Source organism: Trachurus japonicus, chromosome 16, assembly GCF_045865225.1.
Source record: "Trachurus japonicus isolate A0001 chromosome 16, Traja_1.0".
NCBI lineage: Eukaryota > Metazoa > Chordata > Actinopteri > Carangiformes > Carangidae > Trachurus > Trachurus japonicus.
In genome coordinates this window covers 28,658,781-28,678,446 of record NC_140922.1, presented here as the reverse complement: position 1 = coordinate 28,678,446, position 19,666 = coordinate 28,658,781, and the positions used below count along the sequence as shown (strand labels likewise).

Genomic DNA, 19,666 nt, shown 5'->3' with positions numbered 1-19,666 from the left:
ATGACTTGAATGAACCCCGGTACCTTTCTGATCATGTGGCCCCCCACCAAATGGCTGTGGCCCTAAATAACCGCATAGAGTGTTTATGCCAGCGGCCGGCCCTGCACGTGAGGCTCGGTTCCTGTGTCTCTCTCTCTCTGTACATCACCTGCGACTGTCTGCGTCCACTGTGTGTGTGTGAGTGTGAGCATACAAGAGCGAGACAGTGACAGTAAAATACAGTAAATAAAATTTATTTTCATTGTTCAGAACACACACAGGCTCCTCAGTCAAATGGAAATAAAAAGTCAGCTGGTCTCAGTCCACGGACGCAGCTGCAGCTTCAGCTTCTCCGCTCCTCGTCCCCCCAGTCAGTCAGCAGCCACACCTGCATTTCATACGGCTCCTGACGCTGAGGGAAGGCAGCGTTATAAATAATCAAGGCTCCTCACAGGTGCGTGTGTGTGTGTCTGTCTGTGTGCGTTCATGTATAAGTGTGTGTCGGTGTGTGTGTAAGTGTGTGTGTGTGCAGGCTCATTTGCGCTGAACTTGTGTGAAGGATGAGGGCAGCTGGGAGGGCTGGACGGGTTTCTTACGGGAGTCTGGTGAGACCCTCTGGACCGACGTGGGCAGCAGCTGGTTTCGTTTGATGATCTGCAGCGCCAACTGGGTGTTACCTGAGGACACACACACACACACACACACAGAGAGACACACACACACCTGAGGATTATCAATCACACACAATGAATAGATTAAGACGAATAACACAGAGCAAAACCACAACTATCCAGGTTGTTTTGGTTTTTTTGACCCAATGTCTGATCAACTCAAGGTATGAGGGTACAAAGTCCCACAATGCACTCTGTTTACCAACGTGCTGATTAGATAAAGTTGTATTTGAGCTGATCTGGGTTAATAAAAGATTCCCTGGATCAGGTCGTATTCTGGTGTTTAGGACCGGACCAGGACGCCTCAGTGCAAATTTCACACTTTGAAATGAAGAGTAAGAGAAAGAGTTTGACAAATTTTCTGTTCAGGTGAACAACAGGTGAAACTCAGTCAAGTCAAACTCCATTTAAAAAAAAAAAGCTTCTATGAAATTCGAAGAGAAATGGTTTGAAAATGTTCTATTAAAACCAAAATTAAGGACATATATGCAGATTAAATCTTAACTTTGGTCCATGTTACATGTGACCTCTGGCCATTGAGGTCGGTCATTTTAAAAATATTCCCGAGGAGAACAGAATATGTGAAATGTGTGAGTTAGATTAAGTAGAAAGTGAGTCTCATTTCCTTTTATATTGTACAAAGTGTGATGATTTGAGAGAGGTATTATTATTTCATGAAATCTGTAGAGAGAACTCTGAAATATTCTGGTGCTCTGATGAACAGAAGCTGGAGCGGTTGTTTAATTTCAGTGTGTTGAAGACACAGCTAGTTTTATTTCTAAAGCCTGGAAAAGAGGACAGGAAATTTGTTTAATTAATTTCTGATGATTTCCCTTGAACCCTGGCTTTGTATTCCTTTTCTTTTTTTGGATAATGGTTTTGAACCCCTGTTTGTTTTCTTATTTCTTTGATGTGTTGATGAGGTGCTCTGGTCCTGGTTTGCTTTGATAAATACTATATTATCTAATTTGTGAAAGGATTTCTTGAAAAAAGGGGAAGACAACATAAGTTCGCTTCTTTCTGCCCCCTTTCATTCAGGAGTTGCATTAGAATTATTATTTTTTGTATTGAACTGTTTTATTTCCTTTTTGTCAATGAAAGAAACAAATAAACTAAATTATTCAGTGTCATCAGCTTTGAAAACGTCTCAGGACGAGGTCTGACCGTTCTGTAGCTCCAGGTAAACTCCCAGCAGGATGGCTTCAGGTGGGATCTCCTTGGTGTTCACCATCGATGCAGCCTGACGGACACGAACGAACACACACACATGAATTATCAGTTCAGTGGAGAACAATCAGACCATGTTCTGTCCTCTGTCTGCAAATCTGAGTTGTTTCAATGACATAAATCTGTTCAGAATAATCTTAATCTAGTAACAAACCAGTGTGTTTCCAAGGATACAAAAACACTTTAACAACAAGAATTAATTTTAGATATAATTTTTAGCCCATACATGAAAATAAAAAAAAGAACAAGACTATACACACTTTCATTTGCACTTAGTTTTAAATTAAAATAAATTGTATTCAAAACAAATTAGACTAATGTAAAGTAGTGCAAATGCTCTTGAACTGCTACTGTATATAAAAAAAACTTCAAACATTAATTTTGCATTTGGCTAAAATATAAAATAAAACAATAATTGCATTCAAAACAAAACTAATTAAGCAGCTGACCTTTGACCTCTACCTGAAAGTGACCCTGTGTTACTGTGTGTTGTGTTGTGTTGCCGTGGTTACCTGATGCAGACACTTGCGGGCCTTGTCGTACTCGCTCCTCAAGCAGTAGGCGCTGCCCAGGTTGAAGAGCATCATGGCCCGAGCTGAGGTCACACTGCTGGGGTAACAGAGGGGGGTCTGCTTCCCTGCTGCACACACACACACACACAGAGGGGGGTGGGGGGGGGGGCATTAGAGGAAAACACATGTGAGACTTTTATGTCTTTGTTCAAAACTTTATCTGGGATAATGATCATTAATGCAGAAATAATTTCATAACTAAGTCGACTCACAGGACTCGGCGGGTTCGTCTCCTTTGTCCGACCCTGTTGGAACAAACACAAACACCTCGGTAAACAAACAGAACAGACCGCACTGTGATTTATTTATAATGATGATGAGTACGGGTGCTGAAAATAATCGTTTCAAAGATGCATCGAGACTCTTAATCGATGCAGTCATGTCACATAATCAATTTTAAAAATTCAAATAATTCATTCAAGTTTTATGATGTTGTTCACATACAGAGATGGTGATTTATTTTAAAGTACAATGCCAAGACTTATGTTTTGTTTTTGAGAAATTAACAAGTGCACCTTTAAGTAGGCTAGTAGGCCTTTCCTTTTTCTCTGTGTGTTCAGACTCCTCTATTTAATTTAAGACTTTCTATTTAATTTCATGTAAAGAGTAAAAAAGTTATCATATTTATTTGACTATCTATGTTAACTAGAGAATGCATTTCCTGAAGGAAATACAGGCGAATGCTGAAAGCTGGAAGCTGAATGAGCTGAATAGATTGTTGAATAACGCTGAATTAAGTGAAGAAGTTGCTGAAGCAATGTTGAAAAGATGAAACAATATCTGAAGAGTAAAACTAAAACTAACTAAACAATGTGTGGCAAAAAAGTGAGAATGTGATGCATCGAAATGCATCGAATCGGTGAATCGTAACCGAAGAGTCGGTTCAGACCCACTGACCTTGGTCCTGCTCGCTGCTCAGGACGCCCATCGACACGTCGCTCACGTTCTCTGGGTTGAGGTGAGCGATGGCGTCGGAGATCCTGTCCAACGAGATGAGGGCTTCAGCAGCGTAGAGGTGACCCAGGAACCTGAGGAGGAGGAGGAGGAGGAAGAGGAGGAGGAGGAGGAGGAGGAGGAGGAGGAGGAAGAGGAGGAGCAGGAGGAGGAAGAGGAGGAGGAGGAGGAGACCAGAATCCCAAAGTCATTAGAAGGTATAAAGCAGGGGTATTCAATTAAAATTCATTGAGGTCCAGTTACTAAACTTTCATCCAAGTGAAAGGTCCGAACCTTATAAAGTCCAAATGGTGTCTTATATATAAGCTATAGCCTACCCCAACGAAGTGCATTTTCATATCTATTGTCAATTTTCAACACAGGAAACATTTAACATAGTGCACTTTTATAGTAAACAACTAGCTTTTTTTTTTTAAATTTTTTTTTACCATGAATAAAAGTAGCTCCCAGGCAAATTAATTTAAGGCCTGTATTTCAATTAAAGAGAACAAGACCGAATAAATAAGGGGGTTTCCCTGTTTGTTTGTTTGTTTGTTTGTTTGGTGCTTTTTTCTTTCTTCCTTTCTTTTTTTGAGGCCAAGGTGTCAAAAGCATCTTGATAGCTGCACTGTCATTGTATTGTCCCCCTCCATTAAATATGGAGGAAGGCTGAAAATCACAGGATATGTCTGTTCTGTTCTGGTGATACAAGTCAGTAGTCCTGAAATAGGTGTTTCTCTAACACACATTCTACATCTCTGAAGCGACGTCTTCCCGCATACGAGCTTCCTGCTCCTTCCAAACGGGGCAGAGCTCCGCGTGAAGAAGTTTACAGACCGAGGGAGAACCGGGGGTCAACACAACACCGGCGGAGAAGCAGGAAACAAGCACGTCGCACCGCTACGGCGTTGTGAGCGCACATTAAAGTAATGGGCTTGTGCGCGCAAGAGACCCTTCTGAACGGCCCCCACACGCGCGCACACACGCTTAACCAAGGCGGCGGCGGCGGCCACAAACGCCCAGCGGCTCGCCTTTGACTTCAGCATCAACTTTTTTTTATTTTGGAGCAAGGCTGTCATCACTCCGTCTCCTTTCTCTTTCCCTCTCAGACGCACTGGCCGCACCGGGTAAACAAACGATCTGATTGGCTCAATTGAGTGAAGCTGCCGTATTGACCTATAGCTGAGCCCGCTGTCCCGTCGGAAAAAAATGTTATTATTAGAGATTGGTCTCGGGTCCGGATCGAACCATCACTCGGTCCGGGTCCGGACCGAGGTCCGCCATTTGGTGATGCCTGGTATAAAGGCTTAAATAGAAGCCAGAGGTTTTGTTATCTTTGTGTTGATAACTGTCTTGGAGTTTTACATTTATTTTGAGTGTAAGAATAACAAATATAATGAATTTTCAGAGAAAAATATCTGCCAAAGTGTTATGTAAATCGTCCATCTATGTTTAAACTAATTTTATTACTACAAGCCGATAAACTAAAAGTTGTCTATATGAAAACCAGTTCCCAATCACATTATCTGGGTGTTTAAGGCAGATTTGGAGAAGTCTCGGACTAACGTGTTTACATGCACTTTGGTTGTCCAGTTATAGTCGGATTAAGGCCATGATTCAGTTTTTTTTAAACTGTCATGTAAACGTACTGACGGAAGGAAAGAATAACAACATGAGTCGACTTAAAGGGATATTTCACTCACAAATCGATAATTCACCAATTCTCTACTCACCGTCATGCCAAGGAAACTACTGGAGCTACTACTACAACAAGGCTAAAAACAGAGATCAAATACATTTTTTCCCAACAACTTTTTCATGTGGCGGCTTCAGGACACTTGGGTCAGTACAGACGAGCAGTATGGAGGTATCTGGATGTTTCATAGTGTGTGTTTTGGACGATTCAAAAGTGAACTCCACCGCCATTATATGAAAATGTGTTACCAGCCGGACCCCCCCTGGAACTCCTAAAGCGTTTTGATGACTCTGAAAGTTCTCCGAACCCTTCCTATGGCATGACGGAGAGTAGATGATTGGTGAATTATTGATTTTGGGTGAAGTATCCCTTTAAGTCAAAATCTGACAAATCAAATTTGACGATAAAAACTAGCTCCAGGACTCACTTGAGGGATCCCGACACCTTGGTTTGATGCAGCAGCTTCTCGGCGTGGTTCAGAGCCATCAGGTTGTCGCCCAGCGCCAACGCCACGTAGGCGCTGCAGGCCAGGATGGAGCACCTGCACACACACACAGACACACACACACAGACACACACAGACACACACACACAGAGCGGTGATGAGGGACGGAGCAGCTCAGGTTCACGTTCGAGTCCAACAGGGAGATTAAACCAGAAGTTTAATTACCTGAGATTTTCTACTTCCTGTTTCCTGAGGGGAGACGACGGCGCCGCAGACAGGAACTTATCGGCCTCTTGACCTTTTCCACTGCAACACACACACACACACACACACACACACACACACACACACACACACACACACACACACACACACACATTTTAATCAAAGCTCTGACACAGTTTCACACACAGAGTTTTTTAAAAAGTTTTTTTCCATTTCAGACCTGCAGGCGTCGCTGTTCTCGCTGCCGCTCTCCGTGCTCCCTGACTGGTTGAAGCTCTTGGAGCCGTTCTCTGTCTTGGCGTCCTGCTGGTGTTCAGGCAGCAGCAGCAGCGCGTTCCTCAGACAGATCGCTGCAAACTCCATACTGGCTACTGGGATGGCGGCCGACTGGCCCTCACTGCACACATAGACACACACACACACAGACACACAGTTCAGGGTATATACAGGAATCTTGAAGTTAATTCGAATACCTTTTTAAGACATTTTCAAGACCGTCTCAATATTTTTCAATACCTCACCGCCACTTCAAGCTGTAACCATTTACATCAGTGAAACTTTTAACGTAACATGCAGTTTTAATTTGTGATAAAGTCTATAGACCACTATGATGCTACAGAATTCAAAATAGGCTGGGATAAGGCAAAGTTTATAAAAAAAACAAAAAAAACATTGTTCCACTCTCAAAAAACAAAAACAACAATCTTATTTTCTTTTTTTATGTACTGCTTCATCTTTGTGTTTTCATAAAATGAATAAATTCATTGTTTTTCATACAATGTTTTTTAGGACTCTTGGACAGCTAATTCAGAAAAAATACCTTCAAAATTTAAGACTTTATAAAGTCGTGAAAATACTTTTTAATACTTTTTAAGGGTCTTAATTTTCCCCAAATTGATTTATCACCTTTTAATACTTTCAAGACCCCGCGGATACCCTGCAGTTATAATCTGCAGAGTAGTGTTGTAAAACTCGAGACTGGTCTTGGATTTCTTCTCCAGACCAGTCAAGACCACGGCTGCAGTGACATCTTTTCTCTTTTAACCACAGATGTTTCTCTTTGTCACTTGCTCACTTTGGTTTATGTGATGTAATTAATTAGATAATTAAAATAAGTAGTATCTGCTTGTGTGTAACTTTCTGTTCAATTCAAACTTTGTTTCAATTAAATATATTTTATATAAAATTACTTTTTCTTTTTAGCTGAGGTATAATCTAAATATCAAGCCACATGATTATTATTATGAGTCCTGGTACTGAATACAGTAGAGGTCTTTAAAATGGTCTCGGTCTTGACTACAATAATACTGCAGAGATTCACCATAACATCAACATACTGTTGTACAAGGGATTATATGTAATAATAGTAATTAGAGATGCACGCTGCAGATTATTTTAGTCATTTTTAGTTTTCCTTCACGTCAGACAATCACTGGTTTACACTCAAGTGTTCATGTAATTATTAGAAACTCTTCTCTAGTTCTTTTTCCTCTGCTCTAAAACAGCCTCAGCTCTTCATCTCATGGATCCACCAGATGTTTAAACTTCCTCTGAGTCTCGACGTAGATGAAACCAGTTGTGAGTTTGATAACTGAAGCTCCTAAAATTAAAGAAAAAGTCTGGAGTCGTGTGTGTCAGTCAATAAATGTTTTGTCATCTTTTATCATCAAAAGTCATTTGTCAGTGTTGATATTGTTGTTGTTGACAAGAGAACAAGTGTACAGATCTTGAAGTGTCACTAAAGCAAAAGGTTAAAAGGTCAAAGGTTTATTTGTACCCTCAGGTAAATTTTGTTTTTTTATAATGGAGCCAATTGTACTGGTTCACCTGAAAACGACACCCGACACAAAAACCTCTTTTTCTCAAGATTTTGGTGCCAAAATTGCTTTTTGGGCTAAACTAACCTATATTCAACCGCCAATTACTCAAGACTGGAACAAGATAGAAACACACAGCTAATTTTTTTTGCTGGAAAGTAGAGACTCTCTTCTTTCATTTGATGGGTTGAATGTGTATATAATAATAGTACATAATATATGGTGGGTCTAAATTATCAGTCAAAAAGCTGGAAAATGCCTGGCAAGCTGGAAGTAGCTGCTGTGAGAATGGCTGGCAGTCAAAGAGTTAAAATGCTTTTTCAGTTCCTCTGTCCCACCGGGAGTCCCAACTCACCTGTAGATGGTGTTCTGGGTCGACTGCGAGGCCAGGACGATCTTGCGATGGTAGCCCTGCCCGACGATAGACTGAACTATTCCTTTTTTACAAGGTATACCTTTGCTCTCCTGCTCTGAACCCTGGAAACAACGACACACACAAAACAACTCTGGTCAGATTTAAACTATTCAGAACAAGTCAAGGTTTCAGGAATCAGAGATCAACGCAACACTGCAGGTGGATTTAACACTGAAATCACTGGAGACAAGGGACGTCACGATTATAGATTTTCTTGTCTTGGTGTTACGAGTATCACAATTATTATGCATTAATTAATTTTACAACACTATGAATGTGTAAAATCAAATATAGTCAAAATATAATTACATGACCAATTATTTACACAACATATTTTAAGTATCTATTAATATAGGACCAATTATTAATCACCCAAGTCATTAATTGTCATCTATACCAAATTTTAAAGTTTATTTTAATCTTTTTTTAAAAATTATTATTATTACAAATGACTGTAACATTTAAATTCCTACCAATTCAGTGTTACGTTATGTAGATGGAACAGTATCTGTGCACCTTTACTTTGGTGCACGATGTGGATGCCGACATAAACTTTTTTTGAAAGTGACAGCATTTAGGAATCTTTATTATTAAATAATTGTGAAAACAAGTAATCGTGACATCCCAACTGGAGACAAATGAATGAAGAATAATGAAATAAGTGAAGCTAAACCATCATCAGTGAAAAGGAAAGAAAAAGAGGCGAGTCTCACCCCTTTGTTGGCGGAGATGCAGCACTCTGCGAGCCGTAACCACAGCCGGGGGTTGGAGTGATAAACCTGCACGGCCTCCATCAGACACTCGAACGCTGCCAGAGGCCGACCGATGTGCAGCAGCTGGATGCCACAGTTATACAGCAGCTCGTAGCGCTTGTTGGCTAACAGAGCACACATGGGGATACCTGTGAACTTCTTAGCTGGAGACGAAGAAGAAGGAGAAGAAGCAGCAGAGAGGAGACGTTAATACACAGGAAGATGGTGACAATATGTTTGATATGACAATGACAAATAAATCGATATGAATAAAAACATTTTGGGTAAGCCGTTTGGCCGTTAATTAGGTGATAATGTCAAGAAATAACAACTAATTGCATCATAATGTCTAGAAATAAACAGTCAATTTCATAGTAATGTCGAGAAATAACGATTGATTTTGTAGAAATAGCCCAGATATAATTGATTGTAATTGACAATTGGAAAAGACTTGGTGGAAAAAAACTTCAAAGCATGAAAAGCATGTGAAATCTTTTGCATTTATGAAAAACATGACATTTCTATGAGATTGACTGTTATTTCTAGGCTATTTCTTGACATAATCACAGAATAAGCGGCCTGTAAATTAAAGGGTTAAAGGGTAAAGTGGTGTTTAATCTCTTGATAGCATGAAGTGGATGTAAAAGCAGACAAGAGTCTCTCTCACATTGGCCGTTGTTGCCGTCGCCCAGCTGTGCGCAGGTGTGGTCGTTTTCCTGCAGCGCCTTCTTGAAGTAGAAAATGCCCAGGTTATGTTTCCCCATTGCAAAGTGAATGCAGCCCAGATTGTTCCAGAACATACACCTGACGCATTCACCTGAAGGAGACGCAGAGACACATAGTATGAGACTCACAGCTTATAGTACATCATCACATCACTGGTAACTGATTCATAAAAACCAGTAGCCTTTCTTCTGTCAATAAATTTGAAAAACAGAGCAATTCTATTTGGGATGGTGACTGCAAAAAAGATTATTTTACATGCGGTTGGGAGAATTGTCGAGATTCTATAACAAAGGTAGAGGAGATAAATTTGATAAAACATTGGACCCGGTACTGAATTACCTTAAAAATGTGAGCTCATAGACACTGGCTATTGTATAAAACCTCACAGTGCAAACAAGTATATGTCTATCTAATTCATTTATTTTTTATACTCTTACATGTTTTTGTTTATAGTAACCCCTCTTAAAGGGATAGTTCAACGTTTTGGCAAATTGACCCATTGCCATAATCTGTATAGTTTTAGGAGTTGGTTCGTTACAACAACTCTGTCTGGTAACGTTGTGTTATTATCTCATAGCGTGGTGAATGTGCAGGTCACAACTTGTCCACCAGAGCGTTTTGGAGTTGTTGGATTGTGTATTTGATGAGTTTGATGAGGGAAACCAAGAAATCCCATGAGCCTACGTAGCGTAGCTCTGAGCAGCTCACGGCTCTGCTCCGCCGTTCTAAAAACACTGACGATTAAAGGTAACAAACTTACTGCTACGACTATAGGGATTATGGCAATGGGCCAATTTGCCAAAATGTTGAACTATCCCTTTAAACATATGAGCTCATAGACACTGGCTATTGTATAATATTGTATCCAAGATGCGTGTGTTCTTGTTTTTATGATTTTTTTTCTCTTTCTCTCTATTTTTTTTTTAATTTTTCTTTTGAAAATCAATAAACATATTTCTAAAAGCCCCAGCAGCCCATTGGAGGACGTCGTGGGTCCTGAACAGGTGCAGCAGCCGTCACCTGTCTTGATGGGTCCGGGATGCTCTGCGATGTTGGAGCTGTTGAGCAGCTTCACTGCTTTCCTGTAGTTTCCTCTCAGGTACTCAAAGTTACTTTTGAGGAAGAGTGAAGGTGCAGACTGAAGGAGACAGGAGACAGGAGACAGAGGTCAGAGGTCAGAGGTCAGACTGATAAAGCCAGGAGAGAACGGTGAACAGGAGAGACGTCGGTGGTGTCGGTGATGAGGACTCACGTTCCCTGCTGTGTTCATCACTGATTTGATTTCCCTTTTACAGGCCTTGGACGACTTCATCTGGATGTAGGCTCGCACTTTGTACTGGAGGACAAACACAACTACGGTCAGTGGACGGAGACGGACACAAACACAGACAGAGACACAGATACAGACACTAGTTGGGTTTCCATTACAGGTTTTCACAAAATAAAAGCGATATTTCTAAAAATTTCAAAAAAAGTTAATGGAAACACAACTTCTGACACAGACAAGAGTTTGTGTTTGTGTTTAAATCCCAGCTCCTCCCACCTGGTGCATCTTTGACTTGGCCGCTTCGATCATGGCTGTGAACTCTGCTTTCTGGTTTGCGGCGTCTTTGTTTGAGCTGTTGTTCTGAAATCAAATCAATCACAGCTCTCAATTAACTCGACAAACAAAAAGAAAAAACTATTTTTATAGAAGACATGACTAGTTATTGGCAACTGCTCACATGGCCCAGCTCTGACATTAAGTTTCCTCAACTGGATGTAAAACTCTGGGGGTAACTCTTCATTGAACACTTTATTTCTAATGCAATTTTCATCAAAGAAGATCTCAAAGTGCTACAGAGTTAAAGGACAATTCCAGGCGAATTCAACTCAGGGGTGTATTTTCATATCATTTTAGGTCTAAAAGAATGAATCTGAAGATTTTCAGTTTAATCGCTCCTGTTTTGCGGTAGTTGCGTCTGTCCCCGCATCGCCACGGCAGCAATGAATGGGAGTGGATGTAAGTTCCGCTGTTTAGGCTGTTTACATCCCTCAAAGCCACAATTTTTTTCCACAGACAGCGTCAGATGGAGACTCAAACATGCACCGAGAAGTTTATTTACTTCAAGCAAGCCGACATGTTTGTAAAACTAGATCTAATTCAAAGTCTCCCGGAGTCTCGCGCGAGCCCGAAGTTGCAGTGCTGGTGTATTCAGGCACAGTAGGAGCTACCGCTTGTGTCATAAACACAGGAATATCAACTCTTTACTTGCTTGAAGTGTACATTTTTTTCCACAGACAGCGTCAGGTGGCTACTCAAACATGCGCCGATAAGTTTTTTTTACTTGAAGCAAGTAAAGAGTTGATATTCCTGTGTTTATGACACAAACGGTAGCTTTTCCCACTGCACCTGAACACACCAGCACGGCAACTGGGTCTCGCGCGAGACTTTGAATTAGATCTAGTTTTACAAACATGTCGGCTTGCTTGAAGTAAATAAACTTCTCGGTGCATGTTTGAGTCTCCATCTGACGCTGTCTGTGGAAAAAAATTGCGGCTTTGATGGCTGGAAACAGCCTAAACAGCGGAACTTACATCCACTCCCATTCATTGCTGCCGTGGCGACGCAGGGACAGACGCAACTACCGCAAAACAGGAGCGATTAAACTGAAAATCTTCAGATTCATTCTTTTAGACCTAAAATGATATGAAAATACACCCCTGAGTTGAATTCGCCTGGAATTGTCCTTTAAAAGCAAAGTATAAAAGCACACAATAAAAACAAAATTAGTGTCAGATATTGGTGTTAGCAGTCATAGGTCTTTCTGAATAGAAAAGGTTTTCAGGCCTGTTTTGAATGAGTCCAGGCTCATTAAGTTAACAGGAACACTGTCCTTTTAAATATTATTTAAAAACCAAAGCGAAAGAGATTTGATTTTCCTCCTCTGTTATTGAATAGAAGCAGAAATCTGAGATCTTGAAGTGAGAGTTCAGGTTGCTTGACGTGAGGTTGTGTCAGAGTGTATACTATATAAATATCCACAGAAATCAATATTACCAGTTCAAGTGTACACATTGTTTTGATTATTTATTTATCTGCCATCAAACAGCTACTTTTCCGCCCCTGAATTACCATGACAACTACCAACATTTGCACCTACACTGTTCACCGTATCACTCTGCAGATCAGCTGTTTGAGTTGTTCTTGTGTATAATAACACAGGGGATGATTAACAGCAGTGAAAAGTGGTGAAAACTTTCAAAATAAAAGCAACACTGCTACTATACACTACTATAGGGAGTTTTAAAGTGGTTGCAGTGTGTTTTTGTGATGACTCCGCCCGCAGCAGCTCATCACTGATCTGAATCTCCTGCAGGTGACCGACTGTCTGTACAGTAGATAAACATCTTCACTCAACCCACATCAAACAAGCTGAACACACCCAGATCGCTTCTGTTTCTCTTTCTGTTTCCGACTTCATGAGTGATAATGAAACCACAGACCCGAGCAACAAGACTGCTGAGTAATGGACTATCAAGCTTTTCAAAATAAGAGCAGATTGTGTATTTTTCTTTATGTGGTGTGTTGGTGTGGATGGATGGAGTGGGTGGGTGTGTTGTGTTACCTCTCCTTTGCCGTTCTTGTTGCTTCCCTGCACAGACAGTTTGTCCAGCACGGCCAGCAGGTGCAGCGCCTTCTCCGGCTGGAAGGTGAGCAGGTACAGATCGACCAGCAGGAAGCACACGGCCTGAGCAAACTTCTCTACTAGGACAAACAAAACAATGACTGGACGCACCCGACATGTGCAGCCTCATCTCTTAGACACACTGACTAGATGTAGATGTGAACTTTTCTCAAAAAAAAAACTATTATTGTACGTCCTTGTCTCTGTGTTTTCGCTTTATCTGTCGAGTTTTTGTTTTGTTTTCAATATTGTGTCTGCTTTTTATGTCTGTTCTTCTGTGTTTTGTGTCTTTGCAATGAAATCTTTTGTGTGACCTGCCAAGATAAGAGGACAGCGGATGAAAAATAGCAACAATGCAAACTGCACAAAGTGCTTTTATAATTATTATTGTGCAATGTCCTTTTTAAAATAAATAGATTAAAGTCAAATCTCCTCTGAGGTCTGGTCTCCAGGCAGATCTCAGTCCACAACTAATAATTATTACATCATAACAAATTGACAGATGTCCAGCTAACTTTCTACTTTTTGTTTTCTTTAGTTTCTACCCATTATTTATGTATTTCTTTTTTGATACTGTTATTTATCTATTGTCTATATTTTAGGATAGGCGTTTGTATTTACAAGTTATGTTTATTTTTCTTACTTTACTTTGTCTGTTTAGCTACCATTTCTGAATATTACATACTTGATATTTTTTGTACAATTCATTTTTACTGTGCAGAGAGTTTGTTCTACTTTTCCTGTTCCTGCTGTAACTGCAATGTGTAATGTGTCTAACTTCAGTTTCTCAAAAGAAATTAATAAAAATGAATAAATACATAAAAATGGATGATGTCTGTGTGACTGATTGATTATGAGATGGCTCTAGCATTCAATCAGGAGCCAAAGTCATGTTTTCTAAATGCAAATTCTGTGCTACAATCATAAAACCCATACATATTTAAGAGGCTGTGACAGCTAAAATATTTTGTATTTAGGAGTTTGATAAATAATCAAACACTGATTAAATGATAATGAGCAGCACTCTGCAGTAAACCACAACGTACCAAACGGCTCCAGAAACTGATACAGCCTCTCTCCGATGCTGATGGCTTCAGAGTACTGCCTCATGTGATAGTGGATGATGGCTTGATTGTAGTAGAGCAAACTGTTCTCCACGTCGTCCAGCCCGTCCACGTCCTCCGCTGACGTGTGAACCTGAGGACAGAGACAGACACGGATGAGGAAACAGAAGACCTCGCGTTAGAGACATTTTATTATTATTATTATTATTATTATTAGGATCCCCATATATGAGCAGTGGCTATTTCTTCCTGGGGTCCAGCAGCACATACAATTACAAATAAAGTAAAAACATTTGGAGTAAAAACAACATGAAACAACTAAAACCACACAACAATGATCCAGATATTGAAATAAATAGTTAAACAGTTTAAATATTTGCATATGCAACACAATACTATATAACAGGGGTCATCAACTATATTTGTTGAAGGGCCAGAATCTTTCTCAACAGACACCTTGGGGGCCGGACATTCAAATAGGCCGAGATTGAAATTAAATTCACCCTTTTGCCTAATAATGTATTTGTTTATATTCTATTTTACCTGTAAACTCATAATTTTCATTGATACATATCTTGGAATTATATGAAAAATCTTGACAGCTGGACTTTCAGATACTCCGACATGCTGGAGCTTTACACTGCTGACTTGCCTGTGATTTTCAGCCTAAATATGAAAGGAGGCTGACAATCGGTTCTGATGATACAAGTCAGTAGTCCTGAGTAGTCAGTAGTGTTTCTCTTCTATAATACACATTCTACATCTCGGAGGCGACGTTTTTCCACACACAGGCAGAGCTCAGTGGGAAACAGTAGGAGAGACACTGGCCGAGGGTGAACCGGGACAATTGCCCCTCGGGGATAAATAACGTTTTTTGAATTGAATTGAACACGGGAGGGAGAAGCAGGTCCGTGCAGCTGTGCGCCACGGACGTACACAAAAAAACAACAACCGAGTGGCATCAAACACGCGCTGCTACCGCATCGTTTTTGGGTTGTGAACGTGCATGACACGCATCTACTGTACACTGAATGGGCTTGAGTGCGCAAAAGACGCTACATGGCCCGCCCGTGCACACCCGGTTTAACCAAGGCGGCGGCAGCTCGCCTCTGCAGGCTGGGAAACCCTGCAGTCCAGCCAGCTCCCTAAACTTGTACGCACGGGGCTTTGGTTTCCTTATCCCAGCACATTGACTTACAGGCGCACACTTTGAGCGTGTCTGCGTGTCTCCGTGTCCCAGCGCATTGACTTACAGGCACAAACAAACAGAGACCGAGAAATATAATAGCTACTTTTTAACTATTAGAACTCAGTCGCGGGCCGGATTGGAAGGTTCGGCGGGCCGGATTCGGCCCGCGGGCCGCCAGTTGATGATCACTGCTATATAATATAAAACAAAGCAAAACAAAAGAGGAAACCAAGAAGTCAGACAATATACTGTCTATCTCGTTTCTAAATACACATTTTTCCAATTTATTTTTAAAACTACATTTGCTAACCACTGATAAATTGAAAAATGTTTGTCAGGAGCTGCAGTTACCTGGTTCTTCATGGCCATGAGCGTCTGCTTCAGAGTCCCCGTGGTCGTCTGCCCGCTCTTATAAAACTCCACCACGGCTTTGTTCAGGGCGATCTTATAGTCCTCCTTGTTGAGGTCCTGCAGCGACTCCAGTTGTTTCAGGGACTCGTCGTACTTCCCGGCCTGAGAGGAAACAACAGACGCTGTGATTTGTGCCGATGCTGAGACGTGATCCTGTCATCAACAGACTAGTTTGTTTCTAGCAGAACCTCAGTCTGCTGCTGCAGATTTGATAGGTGTCAAGATGTAATTGCAAAAAAAAAGAGAGAAGATGATTTTACCGAAAACGCATCATATGCACTCGCTGCCACTTCCTTCTCCTGGTCCGTCATCCCCGGCGATGACGAGCTGTCATGTTTTGACTCGTTTTGTTCTGATCAAAGTGAAAGTGAAAAAAAAAAACATTCACATGAACAGTTTCTACAACCAAGGTCAAGACAAGTGCAGTGGGAACAGACCGTGGTGACCCTCAGTGACCACTTTATTAGGAACAGCAGCACACGATTACACACTACTACACCTCAGAGGGAAGTTTCAACATCTGGTCTGGTGGATTCACGTAGAGCTGCAACAATTAATCGATTTATCGAACATTAATCCATTATTAAATTAATCGTCAACTATTTTGATAATTGAATAATCGGTTTGAGTCTTTTTTTAAAGAAAAAAAGTCCAAAGTCTCTGATTTCAGCTTCTTAAATGTGAATATTTCCGGTTTCTTTGTTCCTTTATGACAATAAACCAAGTCTCTCTTTGGTTTGTGGACAAAACAAGACATCTGAGGACGTCATCTTGTGGTTTGGGAAACACTGGTTGACATGTTTCAACATTTCTTAACATTTTATTGACCAAACAACTAATCGATTCATCGTTTAAATAATCAACAGATTAATGGGTATTGAAAATAATCGTTAGTTGCCGCCCTAGATCCATGACATGAAGAACTGAGGCTCCACGTTGACATCCCACGAACTAGATTTACAGGTCCACATGGATGGTAGATTTTTAAAGGCCGATATAATAACAATAGTTTGGATCAGGAAAAAACTGATACCCGACAAAATATAAAGCAGATTAGGAATCGACAGTGCAGACGGCTCAGTCAGAGATGGTGCAGTCAGTTGGTACGTGGTAAAAATTGTAGAAAAAGTGGTAAAAATTTGAACCCTCTCAAGGACCCCATTTTGACAACCACTGCTCTAAAGCACCACTAGTCTCACTGGGGTCCACATTTTAAAACAGTAGGCATTTGCAATCATGGCATGAATAAGACAAGACAAACCAACAAAAACATACATTAAAGGGATAGTTCAACATTTTGGCCCATTGCCATAATTCCTATAGTTTTAGCAGCAGGTTTGTTACCTTTAATTGTCGGTGCAAGCTATTTTTAGAACGGCGGAGCAGAGCCGTGAGCTGCTCAGAGCTACGCTACGGAGGCTCATGGGATTTCTTGGTTTCCCTCATCAAACTCATCAAATACACAATCCAACAACTCCAAAACGCTCTGGTGGACAAGTTGTGACCTGCACATTCACCACGCTATGAGATAATAACACAACGTTACCAGACTGAGTTGTTTTCGAGGTAAATGCAGAGACTGCTTGCCGTAAAACTGCCCTCGACGGGAACGTGCATCAGCTGTTTTGCATGAATTTACCTCTAAAACAACTCTGTCTGGTAACGTTGTGTTATTATCTCATAGCGTGGTGAATGTGCAGGTCACAACTTGTCCACCAGAGCGTTTTGGAGTTGTTGGATTGTGTATTTGATGAGTTTGATGTGGGATTGACATTTTTCAACATTTTATTGACCAAACAACTACACGATTAATCGTTTAAACACTCGACAGATTACTCGATAATGAAAATAATCATTAGTTGCAGCCCTAAGTATGTCCTATCCCTCCTGGTCTTCTGTCATCTGTGTCCACTGCCCCTCTTTCACTGACTGTTTCCTTCCCATCAGCTTGAACCAGCATCTGTCCATTAAAGTGGTTTCTATGTTTGTATTATTCTTTTCCTGTCATGTCTTGTGCTCTTAACTGGACCTAGAGTCTGTATTAATAAATTATCTATCTATCTATCTATCTATCTATCTATCTATCTATCTATCTATCTATCTATCTTAATAACAAGAGGTTATGAGAGTTATGAGACTCCCAACAATCACACACCACATGTCACCTCCATCCTGTAGTTACCATAGATACCAGCATTATTAGGAGGAGGCCATACGGACATTATAACCTAAAACCTTCATATGAGAGAAACAAGATCATAGATTACTATTTTATTTTTACACAAACACCTCTTCACACGAGTTGTTGTGTAAACTGAGAGCGCTAATGTGCTAATAACGCTAACTTTACGTTACTAGTTACTTTACAGTTACATTTCCCCACCGTACCGCGCGTGGTTTAAACCTAAAACACAAAGGTGTAAACGACCGATGTGTGTGTTTGTGTTTGTGTGGTGACATTTTTCTGAATGAAGTTTGTTTTTAGCGTGACCGTGGGCTCATCCCCCTGCGGACACACGCATCTCTAAGCTAAGCTAACTGTTACCTGACAACGGATTGGGGTTGGTTTCCTGGTAACCAGCCGGGGGGTCACCATGGTGATTACGACACGAGGATAAACGTGTAAATAGCGGCTGCTGCTTCCCACGGTGTTTAAGTTAGGTGCTAACTGCTGCAGTAAACACACACGCAAACACACACACATCTGTCCACAGAGGTGCAGCTAGCTCCGTGCTAGCTCCATGCTAACGTTAGCTCACAACACTCACCTGAGTTTTCTGCCATTTCCTGAGCAGCGGCTACAAACACGCAGTCTGCGGGGAGAAGGAGAGCGGATAACGACCCCGATGCCACGCAGGAGAAGCGGTAGATTCGCGGATGAGTGGGTAAATCTCCAGTGTTTTCTAGTTCTCTCTGAAGAAGATGATGGTGGTGGTGGTGGTGGTGGTGATGGTGTTGTAGCTGAAATCCTCCGCCCGGTCCGCTGCTCTAAACAGATCCTTCTTCGCTGGTGGTTGGCGACTTCCTCTTCTTCCTCGTCTTGTTTTTAAGGCGACTGGCCCAGGCGGCGGCCATGTTGGCGCAACAGTGGCGCCGCCTCGCGCTGCGGAGTGTGATGTCATGAGGACAAGGCTGCACACGCGAGCACACAAACTTTTTCCCCATCTGTTTTATGGTTGTTAGGCTAGTACATTTTGGAAAGAACTTGAGAATTATATATTGTGTAAAACAAAACACAAAATCAACATTGAGGGGAAGAACGTTATCACTTATTTTGATTTCAAAGAAAAAAAACTATGTAGGCTACTATAGTAAACCTTTATATTTTATTGGGGAAGTTCCATATTCATAAATGTAAATTTCAAAATTCTTCACCATCATTTAAGTTGTTTTTGATTGAAGTTGATTATTATTTTAAATCTCTTAAAGCAGAAGTAAGCGATATATTTGTGCTAATATAAGTCTTAAATAGTTATATCTTCCGACAGCAATCACTTACATAGAGTGTTTGGACCGAAACACGGGTCTGTCAGTCACTCTGCTCTGCTCTGAGCCGAGGAGAAAACATTTCTCGTATCCTACAGTTTTTATCCAATGAGGAGAGAGAACGGCATGCAGGGCTGTGTGTGCAGCCAAGGGATGCGCGTGAATGTGGTGACGTAGGGACGATGACTGTTATGGTGCGTTCAAGGCAACTCGTAACTCGTGTTTTTTCGACCTGTGAAGTCGTAGGACCAGTTCGATCTGGTACGAGTTCACGGGTCGGAAGTTACGAGTGGCCGTTATAGTGACTTTCACAGGTAAAACAGGTCGGAAAAACACGAGTGGGTTGCCTGGAACGCTACAAAGTCGTAAGTTGTGACTTGAAGCTGTAAT

The 19,666-nt window shown here is 41.1% G+C and overlaps 1 protein-coding gene across 7 annotated transcripts; it reads right to left on the bottom strand.

Annotated features, from left to right (window-relative positions):
• Nucleotides 1-217: 217 nt before the first annotated feature.
• On the bottom strand, nucleotides 218-18,793 carry cnot10 (CCR4-NOT transcription complex, subunit 10). 7 transcript variants are annotated; one of them, XM_085803000.1, is made up of 20 exons: nucleotides 18,559-18,793; nucleotides 16,051-16,142; nucleotides 15,731-15,892; nucleotides 14,173-14,323; nucleotides 13,067-13,206; nucleotides 11,002-11,085; nucleotides 10,711-10,794; nucleotides 10,479-10,596; nucleotides 9,400-9,549; nucleotides 8,694-8,896; nucleotides 7,921-8,042; nucleotides 5,969-6,145; nucleotides 5,749-5,829; nucleotides 5,506-5,619; nucleotides 3,347-3,477; nucleotides 2,662-2,694; nucleotides 2,390-2,517; nucleotides 1,815-1,890; nucleotides 576-656; nucleotides 218-391 (listed from the first exon to the last, which is right to left on the bottom strand). In XM_085803000.1, exons 1-20 carry the CDS (start codon nucleotides 18,572-18,574, stop codon nucleotides 375-377), a joined length of 2,160 nt encoding a protein of 719 aa, XP_085659126.1. In that variant the 5' UTR covers nucleotides 18,575-18,793; the 3' UTR covers nucleotides 218-374. The 7 variants fall into 7 exon arrangements, with proteins under 7 accessions (XP_085659126.1, XP_085659128.1, XP_085659127.1 ...); XM_085803002.1 differs by having other exon boundaries at nucleotides 2,390-2,514; XM_085803001.1 differs by having other exon boundaries at nucleotides 13,067-13,203.
• Nucleotides 18,794-19,666: the final 873 nt, after the last annotated feature.

Coding starts and splice junctions, on each gene's coding strand:
- cnot10 (XM_085802997.1), bottom strand. Junction 9,550..10,478: donor TCCCGGACCCATCAAGACAG/GTGACGGCTGCT, acceptor CGTCTCCTTCAG/GTGAATGCGTCAGGTGTATG. Junction 3,478..5,505: donor AAGGTGTCGGGATCCCTCAA/GTGAGTCCTGGA, acceptor CCTCCTCCTCAG/GTTCCTGGGTCACCTCTACG.